The 19,876-nt window shown below is 48.4% G+C and overlaps 1 protein-coding gene across 1 annotated transcript; it reads left to right on the plus strand.

Moving 5' to 3' along the window:
- Positions 1-121: 121 nt before the first annotated feature.
- SLC4A9 (solute carrier family 4 member 9) lies at positions 122-15,354 on the plus strand. Its single transcript, XM_039836292.1, has 22 exons — positions 122-2,283; positions 2,633-2,793; positions 3,077-3,190; positions 3,633-3,688; positions 3,833-3,990; positions 4,244-4,331; positions 4,674-4,828; positions 5,059-5,175; positions 5,342-5,516; positions 5,683-5,816; positions 5,994-6,256; positions 7,152-7,210; positions 7,442-7,630; positions 7,726-7,839; positions 8,981-9,142; positions 9,266-9,444; positions 10,085-10,157; positions 11,551-11,619; positions 11,862-12,035; positions 12,626-12,781; positions 13,157-13,257; positions 14,333-15,354. The coding sequence occupies exons 1-21, from the start codon at positions 2,066-2,068 to the stop codon at positions 13,208-13,210; spliced, it is 2,868 nt and encodes a 955-aa protein (XP_039692226.1). The 5' UTR covers positions 122-2,065; the 3' UTR covers positions 13,211-13,257; positions 14,333-15,354.
- The last annotated feature ends 4,522 nt before the right edge of the window (positions 15,355-19,876 follow it).

Consider the following 19,876-nt stretch of genomic DNA (forward strand, 5'->3'; position numbering starts at 1 on the left):
TCCTGAAGTGGGTGGTCACAGGACTCCAGGACTTTTCAAGCCCTAGGCCAGTTTCTATTCCTCCTGGAACTGAAACCAACTCCCCCCGTCGGACTCAGCACCTTGTCCTCAACTGGTAATAATAATATAGTGACTCACTCCTCTAATTCCTGCCCTGTGACCTCCTTGGACTTGGTAAATCAAAGTCCAGACTGGGGTTGGTGGGGAGGGCCAGCCTGAGTCCCATTTTCTCAGGGAGATGGATCCCAGGTATCTACTGGGAGATTGGACCCACATTCAGATGAGCCTGCTTGGCCCTCTCTCCCCATCCCTGTTGCGCTTCCCCAGCACTCCATCTCGCCAGGACGGTCGGCTGTGGACCAGGGCAAGGTGGAGGATCAAGGACCCTTCCTTGCCCTTCCACCTTCTTGGCGCCCTTGCACCCAGCCGTTCGGCCTACGGGAGAGGCCCTATCGATCCTGTCCGCGGGGCGTTGCGCCCTCGTGTGGCCACCAGGAGAAGCGCATTTCATTTCCCAGGCCCTCCCTTTCTATGCGCTCATTGAACAGGTATTTATGGAGCGCCTCTAGGTGCTTAGGGACAGCGGTGAAGATGATAGATAAAATATCTGCTCCGTGAGAGGTACTTTCCTCTGTGTGTGTATGTGTGTGTGTGTGTGTGTGCGCGCGCGCGCGTGTGTGTAAAAGCAGGCAATAAACGATAAATAAATAACCAAAGCAGTTACTAGTAGTGATAACTCCTAGGAAGAAAATAAAACAGAGAAATGTGATGGAGAGTGACCAAAGAGGGAAACTTAGGGCAGGATGAAAATGGAAGGTTTCCTTGAATAGATACTGTCTGCAATGAGACTCACATGAGGGATCCAATCATGAGAGCATCTGGGGGAAAGCTTTCCTTGCAGATAGAAGAAAAGCTACTACAAAGACCCTTAGGCAGGAGCAGGCCTGGCAAAACAGACAAAGGCCAGTGTGGCTGGAAAGGAGTGAGTGAAGGGAAACTGATATGAGATGTGGTGGGAGGGTGGGAATGGGCTGATGACAGAGTTTAATTTTTCTTCTAGGAGTAATGGGAATGTATTGGGTGAGTTTTGAGCACTAATGTGGCTCAACTGCCTTTTTAACGGACCCATATGGCTACTGTGTGGCACATGGACTTTGGGCAAGGAAGAGTGAAAGCAGGGAGGTTATTGCAAGAAATTAGAAAGCTATTGAAAGAATTCAAGTGAGAAATGATGGTGGCTTGGGTCAGGGTAGTTATGTTGGAGGTGGGGCGATATGGTTGGGTGCTGAGTATAGTTTGAAGGTATAGCCAGCTGGACTTGGCAATAGCCCACATTCTGCTTTACTCGTTTAGCCCAGGAACTCCTTCACACACATGCACCCTAGCTGGGGGGCTGAGTGAGGATGGAGGAGGGGCAGACCCCAGGGACAGTTAAATTGGGGGATTTCCAGGTGTTGTTGGACAAAGGAATGTGAGACTCAGCTATTGTGTTCTCCATGAACTGCCTCCACTTCCCATCATTAGCTCATTTAATGGGCAGGGCCCCTGCCTGCTGTCTCCCTTACCCTGCCTAGCTTCTATAGACCCAGTTATTTATTAGGTCTCTGTTGTCCAGATGAGCGTCCTCAGGCTGTGTTGGTGACACCCAAAACAGGCCTGGGTGTTTGGTGTTTGTATGTGATACAAAGTAGGGGGCAGCATAATCTGGGGAGAGCAGTCTTCAGACCCAGGTTAACAACTTACTCCTGTTTATTTACACAAAACACAGTAAGGGGCAGATCTGATCCCACAGAAAATGCACACAACACTTTGGTCCCAGGTTGGGCATTTTTTTCTGGAGAGCCTGGGAAAGTTCAGGCTAGCCTTATACTCTCAGGCCAGTGGGGGCTGGGGAAAGCAGGCAGGGGAGGAGGTGACCCGGTTGGCTCTGGAGTCAACAGGCCTTGCTCTGTTTGTGTTGTGCAGCATTGGGTGGGGGTGGGGAGGCTACATTATAAATGCAGTCAGACTGAGAGCCCCTGGTCTCAGAACCTAGGACTGCATCGGTCCCAAAGGCCTTACCAGGATGAAGCTGCCAGGCCAGGAGGAGTTTGATGTCTCCAGTGCTTATGAAAATGTGCCCACAGGAGAGCTGGACAGTGGCCCTGGCTCTGGCCCTAGCCCTAGTGGCTCCTCAGACACTGAGAGCCGGGAACTAGGGGTAACCAAGGACCCTCTCCTCTTCATTCAGCTGAATGAGCTGATGGGCTGGCCCAAGGCACAGGAGTGGAGGGAGACAGGCAGGTGAGTGAGACCCAGGCCAGTTTTATGGGGTCCTTTCTCTCCGCAGCTGGGGCTTCCTCCATGTGTCCAGCGCTTCCCATGGTATGGGGTATCCTTACCCCCAATCAGGAGCTCCCGTCTGTGTCCCCATTTCAGGCCCTCGTCTTCCATAACGCTTGATCTTCTCTGCAGTCCAGTTTTGAGTTCCCTAAGACCCAAGACGAGGGGTGACTGTCCGGGGAGCGGCATACTCTGTACCACTGGGCCCACAACTCTCTCACTGCCTTACCTTCCCTGGCTCTCCTGTGTCCCCACTTCTGGACCTGGGAGAGATGCCCCCAAAAACACAGTCCACTCCTCTTCACCACAGGTGGGTGCTGTTTGAAGAGAAGCTGGAGGTGGGTGCGGGCCGGTGGAGTGCCCCCCATGTGCCCACCGTGGCACTGCCCAGCCTGCAGAAGCTCCGCAGCCTGCTGGCCGAGGGCCTTGTCCTGCTGGACTGTCCAGCTCGGAGCCTCCTGGAGCTTGTGGGTATGTTGGGAGCCTTTGAAGGGAGGGCCTGGACAGCCATGCCACCATTTCTCTAAGAAAGTCTTGGAATTTCCCCCCAAAGTCTTGGAATTTTCCAGAGCCTACCACATCTACCTTAGGGATTACCCATCCCTGTCATAGGGGGAGATGAAAAAACAGTGGAGGAGCAAGTTCACTGGCCTCTGTGTTCCCAGGGCAAGGGACCTGGGCAGAGGGGTCAGGGGAAGAGTTTGGGGGCAGGAAGCTGTCAGGAAAGAGTTGGAGCTCCACCTCCGTTCTCCAGAACAGGTGACCAGAGTGGAGTCGCTGAGCCCGGAGCTGAGAGAGCAGCTGCAGTCCTTGTTGCTGCAGAGACCCCAGCACCTCATCCAGAGCACAGACACCAGGCCCTGTTGGAGTGAGAGCCCCCTCCCTGAGCTCAAGACCAAAATCCCCAGGGTGGGAGGGTCCCAGATCTCCCCTGCACCTTCCTGGACCAGGAGTGGCCTAGCCTCAGCTCAGACCTCAACCCAGGACTCATGGGCAAGAGGAAGTGGGGGTAATGATGAGGGAAGAAGAATGGAGAGGCTAGAATCATAAAAGCCAGAGCTGTGTGAAGGGGTGTTCTTGGTAGGCACTGTGCTGGGAGCTTCGCATGCATGTTTCATTTAATCTTTACAAGCACCTGTGAGGTAGTACCACAATTACCCCCATTTTAGTGATGAGAAAACTGAGCCTCGGAGTGGGGAAGGGTGCGCTCCAGTTTTCACAGCTTGTCAGTGGCAAAGCTGGTCAGGAATCCTTGGTGGATCCAGTCCCAAAGCCTGTGTTCTTAATCACTGCAAAATCCTCATTTGAAGGGTCTGCGCATCCAAGAGAGCCTTCTCACGATGGGGAAGCTCCCCTGAAGGAACAGGTTTGTGGCCCTTCCTTGGTCAGGGCTGGGAGAGGGGTCAGACATTAACAGAGGCCCACCCTTCACTGGCCTTATCGACTTCCTGCCAACATCTCCCTCCCCAAATAATCTCTCACCTCTGTGTTTCTGTGAACCCCCATCCAGCGTCAGAACTCCCTGAGACAGAAGCTGCCTCCAGGGACTGAGGTGGGGGCCGTGCTAGCAGGAGAGCTGGGCTTCCTGGCACAGCCACTAGGGGCCTTTGTGCGACTGCGGGATCCAGTGGTGCTGGGGCCCCTTACTGAGGTGTCACTCCCCAGCAGGTGAGGCAGCTGAGTGGAAGTCAGGGGTCCTGGAGCCCAGAAGGGCCTTTACTGGGGAGGGGATTAGAACTCTGGTCCAGTTCTCTCAGGATGTGTGGTGGATGGTGCTCAGGGGTCTGGAGAGGGTGGAGTGGTCAGGGCTGCAAAGTAGGTGTGCATGAGTGTTTGGGGGGCTGATAGGGAAGTCAAAGGTCATGGCTGCCCTATAGGATAGCAGCCTCTGACCCTCTCTGGGGCCTGGTTCCTTCTTCAGATTTTTCTGCCTCATCCTTGGTCCCCCCACACTGGGAAGGAGCTACCGTGAGATGGGGCGTGCAGTGGCCATCCTCCTCAGTGACCCGGTGAGCTGGGCAGGGGTGTGTGTGTGTCTGTGTGCACTTGAACACATAGGCTCATGTCAGTATGTGTGTGTGGACTCTGTATGTGTGGCTGAGTGTAGTAATCAGGCAGAGTGTGGCTTTGTGTCTGTGAGTGCAGGCCTAAAGTTTCCTCGGTTGGTACTGTAGCCTCCTTACCTTGCACAGTGCTGGCACAGAGTAGGCACTCAATAGATACTAAATGCATATATTAATAAATGAATGTTTGAGTGACTTTTCAGCCTATGTGACTCATGTGTGTCTAGTTTTGACTGTGAAAATGCATTTAAGAGTCCAGGTCTGCATTTACTGCCTCTCTATCCCCAGCAATTCCAATGGTCAGCTCGTCGGGCCAGCACCCTTCATGATCTTCTGGCAGCCCTGGACGCCTTCCTAGAGGAGGTGACAGTGCTTCCTCCAGGTCGGTGGGACCCAACAGCCCGGATTTCCCCGCCTAAATGTCTGCCCTCGCAGCACAAAAGGTATCTGGGGTCATCATGCCATACAGATCCTTCCCCATAGCCTTGGGCCCAGTTCCACTGCTGAGGAGGAGAGGGAATCCCAGGAAAGCTAAAGGGATTACTTACCTTTGAACCGGGAGTCCGCCGGCAGAGACACAAACAGCCGCCAGGGGGCAGGGCGCCATGAAGCCGGTGGCTAGTCACAGACGGGATGGAGATCCTCAGTCAACCAGGGTTCCCTTTCTCCTCAGGCTCCCCTTGCAAATGCAGGAGGCCAAGAGACCCTCTGCCTGGCGTAGGGCCGGGGTTGAGCACAGGCACAATCACATGCTGCACGCGCCCAGCCCAGAGTTGCAGCGGACCGGCAGGTGAGGCGAGCTACAGTGGGAGCAAGGGTCGGGGTACAGGGAGCAGTCCCAGGAGCACTGAGGTGTGTGCTAGAAGTGGGAGGGGCTCACCGGGCCATAGGGACACTAACGGGGTTAGGGGAATGGGGTGTGGGAACCTGGATCATTGACGACCCACGGGCGGGAGGCTGTTTGGGGGCCTTATCCAGGACGTGCGCCGGAAGGCCTCATGGTACCCCAGCGACTTCTCGGATGCCCTGCACCCCCAGTGCCTCTCGGCAGTGCTCTACATTTATCTGGCCACCATCACTAACGCCATCACTTTCGGGGGGCTGCTGGGAGAAGCCACCGATGGTGCTCAGGTGGGTGGGTAGGTGTAAGGAGGCAGGCACAAGCTTTGGTGTCCCTCCAGCCATGCCCTTTGCGGTTCCCTGGGGCTATGGGTGGGCTGAGGAGGCTACCTGGAGGCTTGGGTTCCTGTGCTGAGGACTCCAGGGTTCTGTGCTGACAAGCCCTGTCGGCTTTTAGGGGGTGCTGGAAAGTTTCCTGGGCACGGCAGTGGCTGGAGCTGCCTTCTGCCTGATGGCCGGCCAGCCCCTCACCATCCTCAGCAGCACTGGACCAGTGCTGGTCTTTGAACGCCTACTCTTCTCCTTCAGCAGGTAGAACACCTTCACCTCCCCAGACTCACTACCCACACCCTCAGCCTGGGCCTGGCAGAGTCAATAGGAGAGAGTGGAACTGTCTGGCTCTAGGGGCACCTGACCTGGGTTAAGTGGGGAGCAGAACAGCCCTGCCAAGCCTTGCCTGTCTCTCACACCATCCGCCTTCCCCCCCAGAGATTACAGCCTGGACTACCTTCCCTTCCGCCTGTGGGTGGGCATCTGGGTAGCCACCTTTTGCCTGGTGCTAGTGGCCACGGAGGCCAGCGTGCTGGTACGCTACTTTACCCGCTTCACTGAGGAAGGCTTCTGTGCCCTCATCAGCCTCATCTTCATCTACGATGCCGTGAGCAAAATGCTGAGCTTGACCTATGCTTATCCCATCCAGAGGCCTGGCTCTCCTGCCTATGGATGCTTCTGCCAATACCCAGACCCTGGAGGTGGGTGAATTAGGGAACATGGCAAAATGAGGAAGGATGAAGAGGGAGAAGGGTGTCACCTTACTGTTCCCCCACCTCCATAACATTAAACAAAATGCTGAGTACTTACCCAATAACCAGCAGCAATCTTCTCCCACTCTGATTCTGAATCATGTGAAAAATAAGTCAAATGAGCAGGCCCAATATCATCTTTATTTCTGACAATGCTGATAGAACATGGTTATATCTATGGGTGAATGGGCTTTCTAACAATGAAACCCAAGTTAGGTAGGCTTACGCACCTAGCCATGGCCACACTGGACAGGGACTGTCTTGCCCCAGAAGAGCAGAGTTAGATGTGTGCACAGTGCAGGCAGCTTACTCCTGAAAGAGGGGGAGGAAGGGGCAGGGCCAGGCACACCCAGCTTCTTCTCCCAAACTCGCTAATCAAATAAATCACTGGTCTTCCCCTGGGTCTGAGTGACTGATCGGGTGGAGAGAAGCTCAGAGTATCTACACTTGCACACGTCCCTCCATGTGGAAGGAAACGCCAGGAAGGATACCTGGGGAAGAGGTATCCTTCCAAGAGTGCCAGGCTCTGTGCTGGGCATGAACTGGACCAGTTCTGGCAGTGGTGGAAACCCACAGATTTGTGTGCTCATTGAGCAACCATTTGCATCTGCTCTCGCTTGTCCTGTGCTGGGCATCAGGGATACAGATAGGAAGGGAATTTGTAGGGGCAAGAGCATGAGACAGTGTCCTGAGGAGCACAGACATGGTAGCGAGTGGAGTCAGCAGATGAGTCAGAACTAAGGACTCTCTCTGGTTCAGCTGGACCCATGAGATTAGGCTCCTCAGGGGCTGGAGAAGGTTCCCAGGGGAGGGGCGTACACCCAAATTCTTCTCTGCTTCCCAGGAAATGAGTCTCAGTGGACAAGGACAAAGCCAAAAGGCAGAGATGACATCTTAAGCATGGTGAGTGCCTGTTCCTGAGAGAGTCTGGAAAAGAAAGGGTGGAGGCCAGAGAAGTCAGTGCTTCCTGGCTCTTTCCATCCTATAGGCTAGAGAAACCCGCAGAGGTCACTGAGGCCCAGCCATCTGGTATGGCTGGGAACCCTCTGTCCTGGGGCCTTTGTGTCTCAGTAGGCATCAGTGGATGTTTATTCCGCTGCTTATAACCTCATCCCTGACCACTCCTCCATACAGGACCTGGGCCTAGTCAATGTATCCTTGCTACCGCCACCTGAGTGTGCCCAACGGGGAGGCCACCCTCGTGGCCCGGGCTGTCATACAGTCCCAGACATCGCCTTCTTCTCCCTCCTCCTCTTCCTTACCTCCTTCCTCTTCGCCGTGGCCCTCAAGCATGTAAAGGCAAGCCGCTTCTTCCCCTCTGTGGTGAGTGTCACCTCTCATTCTGTGGGTAAGGACTAGCTCTTGGCAAGAAGAAGATGGTGGGCCTGAACCTAACTGTGTGTCCGCTGTGTGGCCAGGTGCGCAAGGTGCTCAGCGATTTCTCCTCAGTCCTGGCTATCCTGCTGGGCTGTGGCCTTGATGCCTTCCTGGGCCTAGCCACGCCGAAGCTCGTGGTGCCCAAAGAGTTCAAGGTGAGCACTAGGAGAGGGGAAAGCAAGGCCAGCAGACAGGACTCTGGAGGAGGAAGATCCATAGGTCCCATACTTCTCTAAGCTTCCATTTCTTCACTCATAAAATAGAAATAGTAATAATAATGGCCTCACAGAGTTGTGAGGATGAATGAGGTCTTGCTCCAGACACACAGTGAGCACAGAATACTCGGTAGCTATTATTATATGTATGGAGTTAAGAGGATGGGTTCTGGTCAGCCAGCTCTGGGTTTGAGTTCCAGTTCTACCATTTCCTAGCTGTGTGACCTTAGGCAAGTTAACCCACATTTCTGAGCCTCAATTTATTCATCTATAAAATAGTTTCTACCTCATGGGTTATTTTGAAGTTTACAGAATATGGTGTCAGGCACTTATCACAGACCTCACTAAATGTTAACTATTGTTATAGGTCCTCCCTACTCATTCCACTACTCCCCACTCTCTTCTTTGACCCTGGGTTACCTGCTCTGATCCAGTAAAGCTGGAGCTTCCTCCCCAGGCATGACAGTGCACAGGACAAGGCTTAGCACTGACTTGGCACCTAGACTTTGCCCGTGTCTTTGGAGACCTCCCCTCTGGCTTCTCCCAGGACAGCAGGGGGACTCCAACTGAGGCAGCCTCAGGGGCTCAGAACCTGAGACAGCAACTGGGGCCCCCTCCCCCACACAGACGCTAGTAATTCAGAGCAGACGCAGACACACCCAGCCCTGCCCCTGCCCCTGCCCCTGTCCCAGATTGAGGCAGGTCTGAGCCTGAGTTGCCCCACCCTGGATGTTGAGGAGTGGTGCTTAGGGAGGAGAGCTCTGTACACCAAGAAGTATGGGCAGGCCTCATCTACCACCTCTTCCTCTTGCAGGCAACAAGGGACCTTGAGAACCAAAGTCCAGAGCCCCTGGCTCCAGCCCAACCCCCAGGCTGGTCCCCCTCCTTCTATCCTCTTTTAAGGCACTGGGGTGCTTTGAATCAGCTGTGTATGCACACACATTGCTCTCACCTAGCATCCAGGGTCTTGGGGGAGGGCTTGCGGTAAAGGGGGTTATGGAAGAATGCCAAGGCTACAGTGTGCAGGTGAAGTGCTCTTAGGAGACCCTCTCCAACCTGTCTATGGAATGCCCTCTCCCAGCCCACACTCCCTGGACGTGGCTGGCTGGTGTCACCTTTTGGAGCCAACCCCTGGTGGCTGAGTGTGGCAGCTGCCCTGCCTGCCCTGCTGCTATCTATCCTCATCTTCATGGACCAGCAGATCACAGCAGTCATCCTCAACCGTGCCGAATATAGACTGCGGGTGAGACTCTAGGCCCTGGACCAAGGGACAGAAGTCCCAGGGTGCATTCCAGGCTACCCCTCTCCCACCCCAGAGGGCTAGCCTGAGTTAGCTTCATCCTCATTGCCCCACCACTACCTGCAGAAGGGAACTGGCTTCCACCTGGACCTCTTCTGTGTGTCTGTACTGATGCTGCTCACGTCAGCGCTTGGGCTGCCCTGGTATGTCTCAGCCACTGTCATCTCCCTGGCCCACATGGACAGTCTTCGGAGAGAGAGCAGAGCCTGTTCCCTGGGGGAGCCCCCCAGCTTCCTGGGCATCAGGTGAGGCCAATATTCAGGAGGCTGGAATGAGAGGTAGGCGGCAAGGTCGGGTAGCAGGGGACAAGGCAGAGTTACCTGGGCAATTTAAATTCTAAGCTGGTGACTCCAGAGGGCTCTCTCACTGCCCCATGACCACTGCAGTAGGGTAAATGGGAGGGTTCTGGGCCCTCAGATGGGTGTGTCAGATCCTCCCTCTCCTCTTTCAGCCATGGGACTGGGAGGGCTCTCCAGAGGAGCAGCCAGGGCTGAGTGAGGGTGAGGTGCCACCTAATAATCCCCACGCAGTGTAGAAGTGCTGCACTGACGTTACAAAGTTAACTATCACAAAAATAATTTTGTAACTGTTGGAAACACAGTCTGTCCAAAGTATGTGAAATCAACTTTGTAAACTGAATGAAAGTCTTTATGGCAGTATAAAAATTGCTAATGGAGAGGTCTGGGACCCCCATACTGAAGTGCCCTGCCCCTTCCTCTCTACCAGTTTTTCACCAAGCTAAGCCCCACTCTCTGCCAGGTGAATATTGGGGGAGCCCTCCATTTCCTTCCTTCCAGGGTCTGTAGTGGTATCTGGCTTGCATCTCCAGCCTGGGCAGCCCAAGGCACTTCCCAGACCCTGGCTAACTCCTCCCTGTCCCCACAGGGAGCAGAGGCTGACAGGCCTGATGGTGTTCCTCCTCACAGGGATCTCCATCTTCCTGGCACCTGTACTCAAGGTACCTGTTAGACAGGCTGGCAGGGGCAGGGCAATAATAATAAATACAGTCAGAACCAACACTGGCTGAAAGCTTACTGCATGCCAGGCACTGTATTCAGTGCTTCATACTTGGTCACATTCAATCTTTACATTAACCCTGAGCAGCATACATCTTTTACAAATGAGGAACCTTGAGGCTGAAGAGGCGAAGTAGCTTACAAAGACCACCAAGAGAGCTAGCTTCTCAGATCTACCTGAGAACCCAAACTCTTACCCAGTGGGCTTTCTACCCAGTGGACAGGGTGTAGGCATGCCACCATCCCCTGGGGGCCAAGCACTGCCCTGGCTCCAGCCTCCCCAAAAGCCTTAGTTTCAGAGTGCGATCTTCACACCCCAGAAAAACTTTGAGGCAAAAGCCCTTCACTTCTCCCTCACCAGATGTTTACAGAACACTGCTGTGTGTAAGGCTCTGCTAGGCACCTGGGAATAGTGGAGGGTAGTTACTGAAAAAGAATATGGAACCAAGCCTAGGTAAGCAACACATACACAAGAACAAAAATTAAGTAACAAGTAATAGCATAAAGGTTCAACAAGCCGAGACAGCAGAGCAGTCAAGGAGGGTGTGGAGAATGGCACAGAAGTCATCAGCAGGAGCATGAGAGGTTAGAGGAAGGAAAAGTCTTGGAGGCTGGGTGAGAGTGGAGTAGTTGAAAGAGCCAGATGGACCAGGTCAGCTGCTTACTAACTAGGTGCTTCTCATTCAGCAGATATTTACTGAGCATAAGCCATATGCCAAGCACTGTCCCAGGGACTGGGGACACAGTGGTGATCGAAAGAGATCACATCCACGCCTTGCAGTCTGGCGAAAGGAGACAGATTAAAAAATAAATAAATAAGTAAAATAGGATAATCTCAGATAGTGATCACTTCTATGAAAAGTAAAAGAGGGTAATGATAAAGAGTGCCAGGGGTCTACTTTAGATTGGATGGTCAAGGAAGGCCTTTGTGGGGGATCAGAGATGAGTAGTGAGAAGTCGGGGCATTTTAGGTGGAGGGAAGTAGCAAAGCAAAAGGCCTTGCAAGGGGCAAAAATAAACTGGGGCATGTTGAGGGAAGGAAAGGAGACCAATATAGCAGGAACAGAGAGTAGAGGGGAAAGTGATAGATTGGAGAAGTCGGCCAGATAATGGGCAAGTTACTTAGTCTCTCTGAAACCCAATTTCCCCATCTGTAAAATGGAGACAATTATAGAATTTACCTCATCTGACCAACTGAAGATCCAATGCAAGTGGGAAAGGAAGAGATAAACCTGAGTAGGCTTAGATGCTGGGGTTGGAGCCTAAGGGGGCAAGGGTACCTGGGCAGCTGGCAGAGGTGAACTCCTTTGCCACTTCTCCACTTCTTTCTACCAGTTCATCCCAATGCCTGTGCTCTATGGCATCTTCCTGTACATGGGGGTGGCAGCAATTAGCAGCATCCAGGTGAGCCCATCAAAATCACCACACAACCTCCCTTCTCCCCGCTTTTTTTCTTGCTTGTACTTCCTGCCTGCACTTGTCAATTCCCTTCCTGTCCTCTTTTCCTGTTTCTCCTGGGTACAAGGACTCTGCTGTCATGCTCTGGGTGAGGAGTGGGTCAAGAGAGTCTTCTGACCACCCCCAATGCTGGTCTTTAATAGCTAACACCCGAGTACCCTGCTTTCCACCTCTTCTTGTTCCCCTAGTTCATGAAGAGGGTGCAGCTATTACTGATGCCACCAAAATACCAGCCAGACCTCTTGCTCTTGAGGCATGTGCCTCTGAGCAGGGTCCACCTCTTCACAGCCATCCAGCTTGCCTGCCTGGGTCTGCTTTGGATTGTCAAGTCTACCCCTGCAGCCATCATCTTCCCCATCATGGTGACTCAGGGTTGGGTGGTATCCTGGGGGTTCCTGGGAGACTCGGAGCCTGGGAGGGTGGCCAAGGCCTCCATAAGAGGAAGACTTCCCTCTCTCATTGGCCCTGGCCCTCTGCATGGTTGGGAATCCTAGGACAAAGAAAGATGGCTAAGAGATGCCTACAGGTGGGCTCATCCTGGGATACCCAGTTCAACTCCCTTCCCAACCTCTTTGGGTTGATCAACCACAGGTAGGGATATAAAGCCCAGAAACAAACAAACAAACAAACAAACAAACTGAGGCCCTGGAAAAGGCAATGCTATCACTTTTGTTACTCAGTGAGGTGATAACATAGGTGGCTTCTGGCCTTGTTCTTATTGAGGAAATTAAGAGCCACAGGTTTTGCCATAGGACCAATCTGGTTATCACAGTCGGGGGCCTCAGTTTCCCTCTCTGCGCAATGGGAATAATTAATATATCTAGGAATGTGTTAGCATTCAATGAAATGATACACAATGCCTGGCACATAGGAAGTGCTAAATAAATGTTACTGTTGTTAGTGATCCTGCTGCTGTTGCTGACAGCCCTGGGCTTTGTTTCCATCCCTGCAGTTGCTGGGCCTGGTGGGGGTCCGAAAGGCACTGGAGTGGGTCTTCTCACCACAGGAACTCCTCTGGCTGGATGAGCTGATGCCAGAGAAGGAGAGGAGCATCCCCGAGAAGGGGCTGGCGCCAGAGTACTCATTCAGTGCAAATGACAGTGAAGATGTGAGCTCCAGGATGGGCCCTCTCAGGAGATGGGGACAGGGGTGGGGAGCGCGCTCTCATCTGGGAGTTGTCCCTAAAGTCTAACATCTCTATTAAGCCTGAAGATCTGATCAATAGTCACTCCCCTTCACTCTGTATTGGCATAGGCACACTGAAGGTGTGAGGGAAATCTTTCTTCTTAGGGCTGAGGGCCTGGTCTATGAGCCCGTGGGAGTGGAAAGGACTGGGCCACAGCTTTAGTGGGCTGTCTTTCTCAACCCTGATCTTTGCCTTTGTCTTAAATGTGGGTATTTGTGTCCTACCACTTTCAGGGGCCCTTTCTCTCTGCTGTCTCTCTGTCTATTCTCAACTCATCTTGGGATCTCTGTTCCACAGTCAGACCTGATGTATCAGCCAAAGGCTCCTGAAATCAACATCTCTGTGAATTAGCTGGAGTAGAAGTCTGGGAGTGGAGTCTCCAGGAAATTGAGCATGAGGTGAGGGTGTGAGGGACATGCCCCTGGCGTCGAGGGTGAGTGTGGGTGTGGGAGCTCAGACCTTGGAAACCGCCACTGTTTTCTCTTCATGCTCCAGTCTCTCATGAACCCAGAGTCAGGGAGGGGTTTAACAGCCTCTTCAAAGGGAAGAAAGAAACAAGTGAGGGTACCTGGGCTTGGCTCCCTGCAGCACTGAAGCCTGGCCAGTAGAGGGAGCACAAGCTCACACCAAACAGGCTGTGGAGCTGGGAGGTGGGGATGGGAGGGGTGTGATGACAAAAGAATGGGATGGAGAGGGAGAAGGGAGAATAAATCTCCCTGTTGCTTTCCTTTGCCTTTGGAGGCTCCTCCCTGGGCTGCTGAGAACCAAACTCCAAACAAATGGAGAGATTCTCTCTCGCTTGCCTCTTCTGCCATTCTGTCTGGGCACTGGGACTCTGCTGCCATGCTCTGGGCGAGGAGGGGGCAAAGGGGGATCTTCTGATCACCCCCAATGCTGGGCTTTAATAGCTAACAGTGACACTCTCCAGGCTACCTATTCATCCATTTATCTGAGTACTTAGGGAGTATCAAGGTACTAGAGATACAGTAGTTTAGACAATCATGGTCCCTGATCTCAGGAAGTTAAAATTCTGGTGAGAAAGGCAAATAGGCAACTGTTAGAGTGGGGTAGTGTGGGCTACAGGAAAGCACAGGCCAAGTGAGCAGAGGCCGCTAAGCCCTTCTTAGAGGGCGGTAAAGGTGGAGTGGTGGGAGTTGGCAAGGCTTCCACAAGGAAGTGGTCCATAATTTGAAATCTGAAGAATGAATAGAAGCTAGCCAGGACAAGCTGAGGGCACAACATGTGCAAAGCCTGGAATTTTCCCCCCTTGATAAGCTGAGTCACAGAACATCCTCCTCTCCATGCATCTCTGAGCCCAAGAGCCCCACCACTTGCAATAGAAACTTCTGGAGGATAGAGGGAGAAAGGGCGAGTCAGCAGCTGGCCCAGAACAAGATCTCCTGGGCTTTGCTCTGTTCTTTGCCCTACTGTGTCCCTGAACTCTTGCTCTGACTCCACCATGCCTTCTCTCAGTTCACAGGTGTTTACTCAGGAAGTCAGGACATTGTTGGCCTTTCGCTTAACTGCCAGATGCTCAATCAGCTGGGAACCTGGAACAATGGGTCAAGATTGGAAGGCAGCTGGCCAAGACCTCAGTCACCCTCCTGAGCTGGGGCGGAGAGTGACAGGCAATAAGTAGGTCTGCTTCGTGATTAGGAAAGGCTGGTAAGCCAGAGGAACTGACCAGGTCTCATTCACTCTCTGCCCCGTTAAAGGGACCTGAATCTAGAGGCCCTTCCCATTTTGAACTTTCTGCCCTCACAGATTCTCTTTTACAGAATTGGGGGGTTGTCAGGGAACTCTTTTTGGCTTGCGAAAGGGAGAAAAAGTCCCCCTTTCCAAAATAAGTATTCCTCTATTTGAAACAGTTTTTTCACATATAAAAATGTTTTTTAACCACAAAAGTAAATGAGATTACTGCAAAATACTGAAATCTACAGAACGTATAATTTTGAAATGGAAACCATCCTAGAGATAACCAGTATTCACACTTTAGTGTATATTGTTCAGATTTATTTCAATGGACACATGAACATTTTTATTAAAATGCGATTACACTGTTGAGTTCTACAACATGCTTGTCCCCAAATATGTGTTGGATATTTCCCCCAAGTCGGTATATATATATCTACCTCATTCTTTTTGTCATCTGCATAGAATAACCTTGTGAATTGAAAAAATGTCATATATATAAGAGTATATAAAATGTTTTCTGCAAATGCAAGAATTTCTCCAGAGTATATATCCCAGAGTGAAATGAAAGAGTAACAATAAAAGGAACACCTGTGTATCCAGCACTCAGGATATTTCTGGTACTTCAGAAGCCCTTCTGCAGTTTCCTCCCAGATTCCATCCTCAATTCTAGGTAAACACTATCTAAATTTTATGGTAATTATTTTCTTGCTTTTCGTTATAGTTTTAGTATCTATTAATGTACCCTATGTATTTATTTGGCCTATTTTTGAATGTTATATAAATAGTATCATAGCGTGTGACTTCTTCTGTGACTGCTTCTTTCACTCAACATTGTTTTGAGAACCAAGCATGTGGGTGTGGGCAGCTGTAGTTTGTCCATTTCCATTGCTGTGTTGCCCTCCACAGGCCGACTCTACCACAGTTCAATTAACCACTTTTCTGTTGACTCGCCGGTGAGGCCCTCTGAAACCTGGTCCTTGCTTCATGGAAAATTTAAGTTGATTCAAACTCTAATGGTTATAGGATTTTTTTTTAATTAAAAACTTTATTTTTTTTTAGAGCAGTTTTAGGTTCAAATTACAGGATTCTCAGGCCCTTTATTTCTTCTTTAGCTAGTTTTGGTGAATAGTATTTTTCTAGGAATCTAGTCATTTTATTTCAGTTTTCATATTTATTGGCATAAAATTATTATAATCCTTCCCTGCTTAATCTATGTAGCACATTTAGCTATTTAGGTATGGTTCCCTTATTATTTTTAATATTATCATACATTCTCTTTTTTGTTCTTAGTTACTCTTGCCAGAAGTTAAGTCTATTTTATTAGTATTTTTCAATAACTACCTTTTGGCTTTGTTGATCTTCTCTATTGAATTTTTTCCTACTTCATTAATTTCTGCTCTTTATTATTACTTTCCATTTTATTTGGATTTATTCTGTTGTTTTTATAACATTTTAGCTCATTATTATGAGCCTTAGTTATCTCCTAATGTAAGCATGACTGCTACAGATTTCCTTCAAAGTACCACTTTACCTGCATCCCACAGTTTTGACATAGTATTCTCAATACCATTTATTTCTAAGTATTTTCTAATTTTTACTATGAATTCCTCTTTGACCCAATAGTTAAGTATATTTTTAAAATTTCCAAACTTATGTTTCCCACCCTTTTTGTAACTGATTTCTAACTTAATTACATTTAGAGATTTGTGAGGCTAACTTTATGGCCTGGCATGTGGTCAATTTTTGTATGTGTTCCAGGTGGGCTTGAAAATATTTATTCTCCAATTTTTGGGAGCAATTTTCTATCATTTCTTAGGCCAGCCTACTAATTGTGCTGTTCAAAATGTTCTATATATTTCATGACTTTTGGGGGGCCTCTTTGAACTATCAAATACTGGAAGAGGTACATTAATGTACCTACTATGATAATGAATCTGTCGCTATCTCCTTGTAGAGTTCATTTTTGCTTTTATGTATTTTTAAGAGCTGAGTTATTGGGTGCTTTCTAGTTTAGAATTGTTTTATCTTCCTGGTTAACTGATCCTTTTATTATTTTGTAACGGTCTTACTTTGTACTGACCAGTAATGCTTTCTGCTTAAAACTTATTTGGTCTGCTAGCAATATAGTTAAATAAGTTTTCTTTTGGTTAAAATGTATCTATATTATATATTTACATTCTTTGACTTTTAGTCTTTCTGTGTTCTTATATTTTAAGTATATCTACTATAACCAGCAAAGAGCCAGATTTAGGTGTTTTTTTTTTTAATCTAATTTGACAATCCAGCTTTCAGCTAGAGAACTCAGTACATTTATTTACATTTAGAGTAATTGCTAATATATTTGATTTTATTTGTTTTTTTTATTGTCCTGTTTTCTGTTTCTTTTCCCTTTTCTGGCCTTATTTTGAGTTGATTTAGTTATTTTTGTCTTTTTTCTTTTCCATTTTCCTCCCTCTACTCATTTGGTAAATGAGAAAAAGGGAAGTCAAGGATGACTCCAATGTTTTTGGCCTAGCAATAGGAAGAATGGACTTGCCATTGACTGAGTTCATATTTGGGAATTTTGCATATGATGCCTTTTAGATAGTCAAGCAGAGATGTGAAATAGGCAGTTGGACATGCAAATGTGAAGTTCAAGGGGGAATTCAGAATCAGAGATCAAAAAATTTATACCTTAATTAGTATCTAAATTATATTTAAAACAGACCAGATAAGATTGCCAAAGGAGTGGATATAGTTAGAGATCCAAGGACCAAATCTTGGAACACTCTACTGTTAAGAGATAGGAAGTTGAGGAGCAACCAGGAAAGGAGACTGAAGAGCGGGTAGTGACACAGAAGCCAAATCCAGGAGAACATGGTGTCATTCTTGAAATTAAAAAAAAAAAAACGTTTCAAGGGATGCGTTTCTGGTTACAGTTTGTTTTGGGGTCATCCTAACTCTTTACTTGTGTGTCAGTTCCTTTATGAATTTTAAAGTTAAAAATTATACTTAACCTAGCATTTTAATTGTTTTAGTTAGGAAGATTAGGAAAATTTAGCTAAGAAATTTTAATCCATAAAATGAAAGAAATGGAAATTCTGAATGTTATAAAGAATAATCCTAACATGGTAGTCGAAGTATCTACTGACTGAGAGAAATACATGCCAAAAGTATGTAAATTTAGATCACTGTATATTTTATTTATTTCAACAGCATCTACATATTGTTGAAAACATCTTCATTTAGACTTATTTATTTAAACATTCAACAAATACCTATTGAACATCAACAACATCCTATCAAGTAAGGTTTCTGACTTCATGGAGTAATAATACAGGCTAATGTGATAAAGAGGGTGGGTTTACATTATAGTGAATGAGAGAAGTAACAAGCAAAAAAAACAAAATAATCTCAGACAATGGCAAGTACTCTGAAGAAAATCAAACAGGGTAATATGATAGGAACTGGTAGAAGACATTACTTAAGATGGATGTTCACGGAAGACCTGTCTGAGGAGGTGACCTTTAAGCTGAGATCTGAGTGACAAGGAACCAGCCAAACTATCATCTGCCTGCAGTAAAGGTGTGGTAAACATATACATGAATTTAAGTGCTCTACTGTCCCCATATTGTGAACCCCTGTCATAAGGAAAAGATTCTGAGGTCAGTACTGGCTTCAACCTTAGCCCTCAGTTTGCTCAGTTCAGGTCATATGAGTTTGAACTGGCTTTAACCCATAAGCTTCAGTTTTCTGTCAGTAAAAAAGGGCCGAGAGCCTAGATTCTAGAGTGTTGCAAGGGTTAATTGATGCTTGTAACATTCTTTAAGATCTTTAGATGAAAGACTCAGGGCTGTATAGAGGGTTATTAGAGCCTCCCAAGCCCCAGGGGAAATCAAGTCTTCATTATCAGTAACCTAGGCTCTCTCCTCTTCAGTCTGTAGCTGTGGAACAATGGTTCTCAAGCTTTTGTGGGCCTTAGAATCCAAGGTTGTTATAATATGAATTCCTAGTTTCTTTGCCTGAGATTCTAGATCCTTGTCTTCTTAGTTCTGTGTTCTTTTGTCCCCTTGTTCTGTACCTTATGCTTCCCAACGCTCTAGATTTTTGTTTTTGCAAATGGACCTGCCTGTGCACTTGTATATATATACTATGGTCAGAGACATCTTTGGTCATTTTCCCCAAAGCAATCCAAAGTAGAGATTGGAAGAGGAAGGAATGTGTCTGTATCTACTTCTCAAATGTAGACAGATGTTAGGAAGAGGGTTTAGGGGAAACCTTTGAATAAAAGGAGGGAGGAATTGCTGACTGGTGCAAAATGGGGCAAAGTGAATACAAGGAAAGTCATCCTGGTTTGAGGGCCAGTTCACTGCTCCTTACCTCTAGAGCTTCCTGGTGCTGAATCTCTCTATAGGAGCTGTCCAGGGCTTGAATGAATGATTAATTGATTGACTCACTCATTCAACAAATATGTATTGAATATCTATTATATGACAGGCAGCGTTCTATGTGGAGAAATTCAGTGTTAAGTAAGACAAGAACTCTGCTTTCTTGGAGTTTCCATTCTAGTAGGGGGAGGCATAAAAAATAAATATCACAATTTATACAAAAGACAATTTCAGACAGTGATAAATGTCTGACAATTTCAGACAGTGATACAGGCTAATGTGATAAAGAGGGTGGGTTTGGTAGGCAACTACTTTAGAGTAGGGGTTAGTGAAGACCTCTCTGAGAAGATAACATTTGAGCAGAGACCTGAATGACAAAGAAAAAAATTAGTCTTGGGAATAGCGAGGAGGGAACAGTGTGGAAGCATTTTGGCAAAGAGAATATCAGTTCAAAAGCGCTAGGCAGGAAAGATTTCACAATGTTTGAGAAACTGAGAGGATGCCCATGTCATCGGAGTGGAGCAGTGAGGAAGAGAACATTGCAAGATGAGGTTAGAGAGGATGAGGATTAGGGTTGTAGGCTACCATACTGGATACCTTGGAAGAGGCAGAGTGGGTGAAGACTTGTCCCTTGGTGTTAAAACAGTAGGGGCCAACATAGAACAGCCAAAACAACCTTGAAAATGAAGAGCCAAGCTGGAAGACTCACAGTTTCTTATTTCAAGCTGCAGTAATCAAGACAGCATGGTACTGGCATAAGGAGTGACATAGAATTGACAGTCAGGAAACAAACCCTCACACTTATGGTCGATTTTTTACAAGAGTGCCAAGACAACTCAACAGTGAAAGCATAGTCTGTTCAACAAATGGTGCTGGGAAAAAAAATGGTGCTGGGAAAACTGGATATCTACATGAAAAAGAATGAGGTTGGACACCTACCTCACAACCATATGCA

The sequence above is a fragment of the Pteropus medius genome, unplaced genomic scaffold, assembly GCF_902729225.1.
Source record: "Pteropus medius unplaced genomic scaffold, Ma_sr-lr_union100, whole genome shotgun sequence".
NCBI classification, from domain to species: Eukaryota; Metazoa; Chordata; class Mammalia; order Chiroptera; family Pteropodidae; genus Pteropus; species Pteropus medius.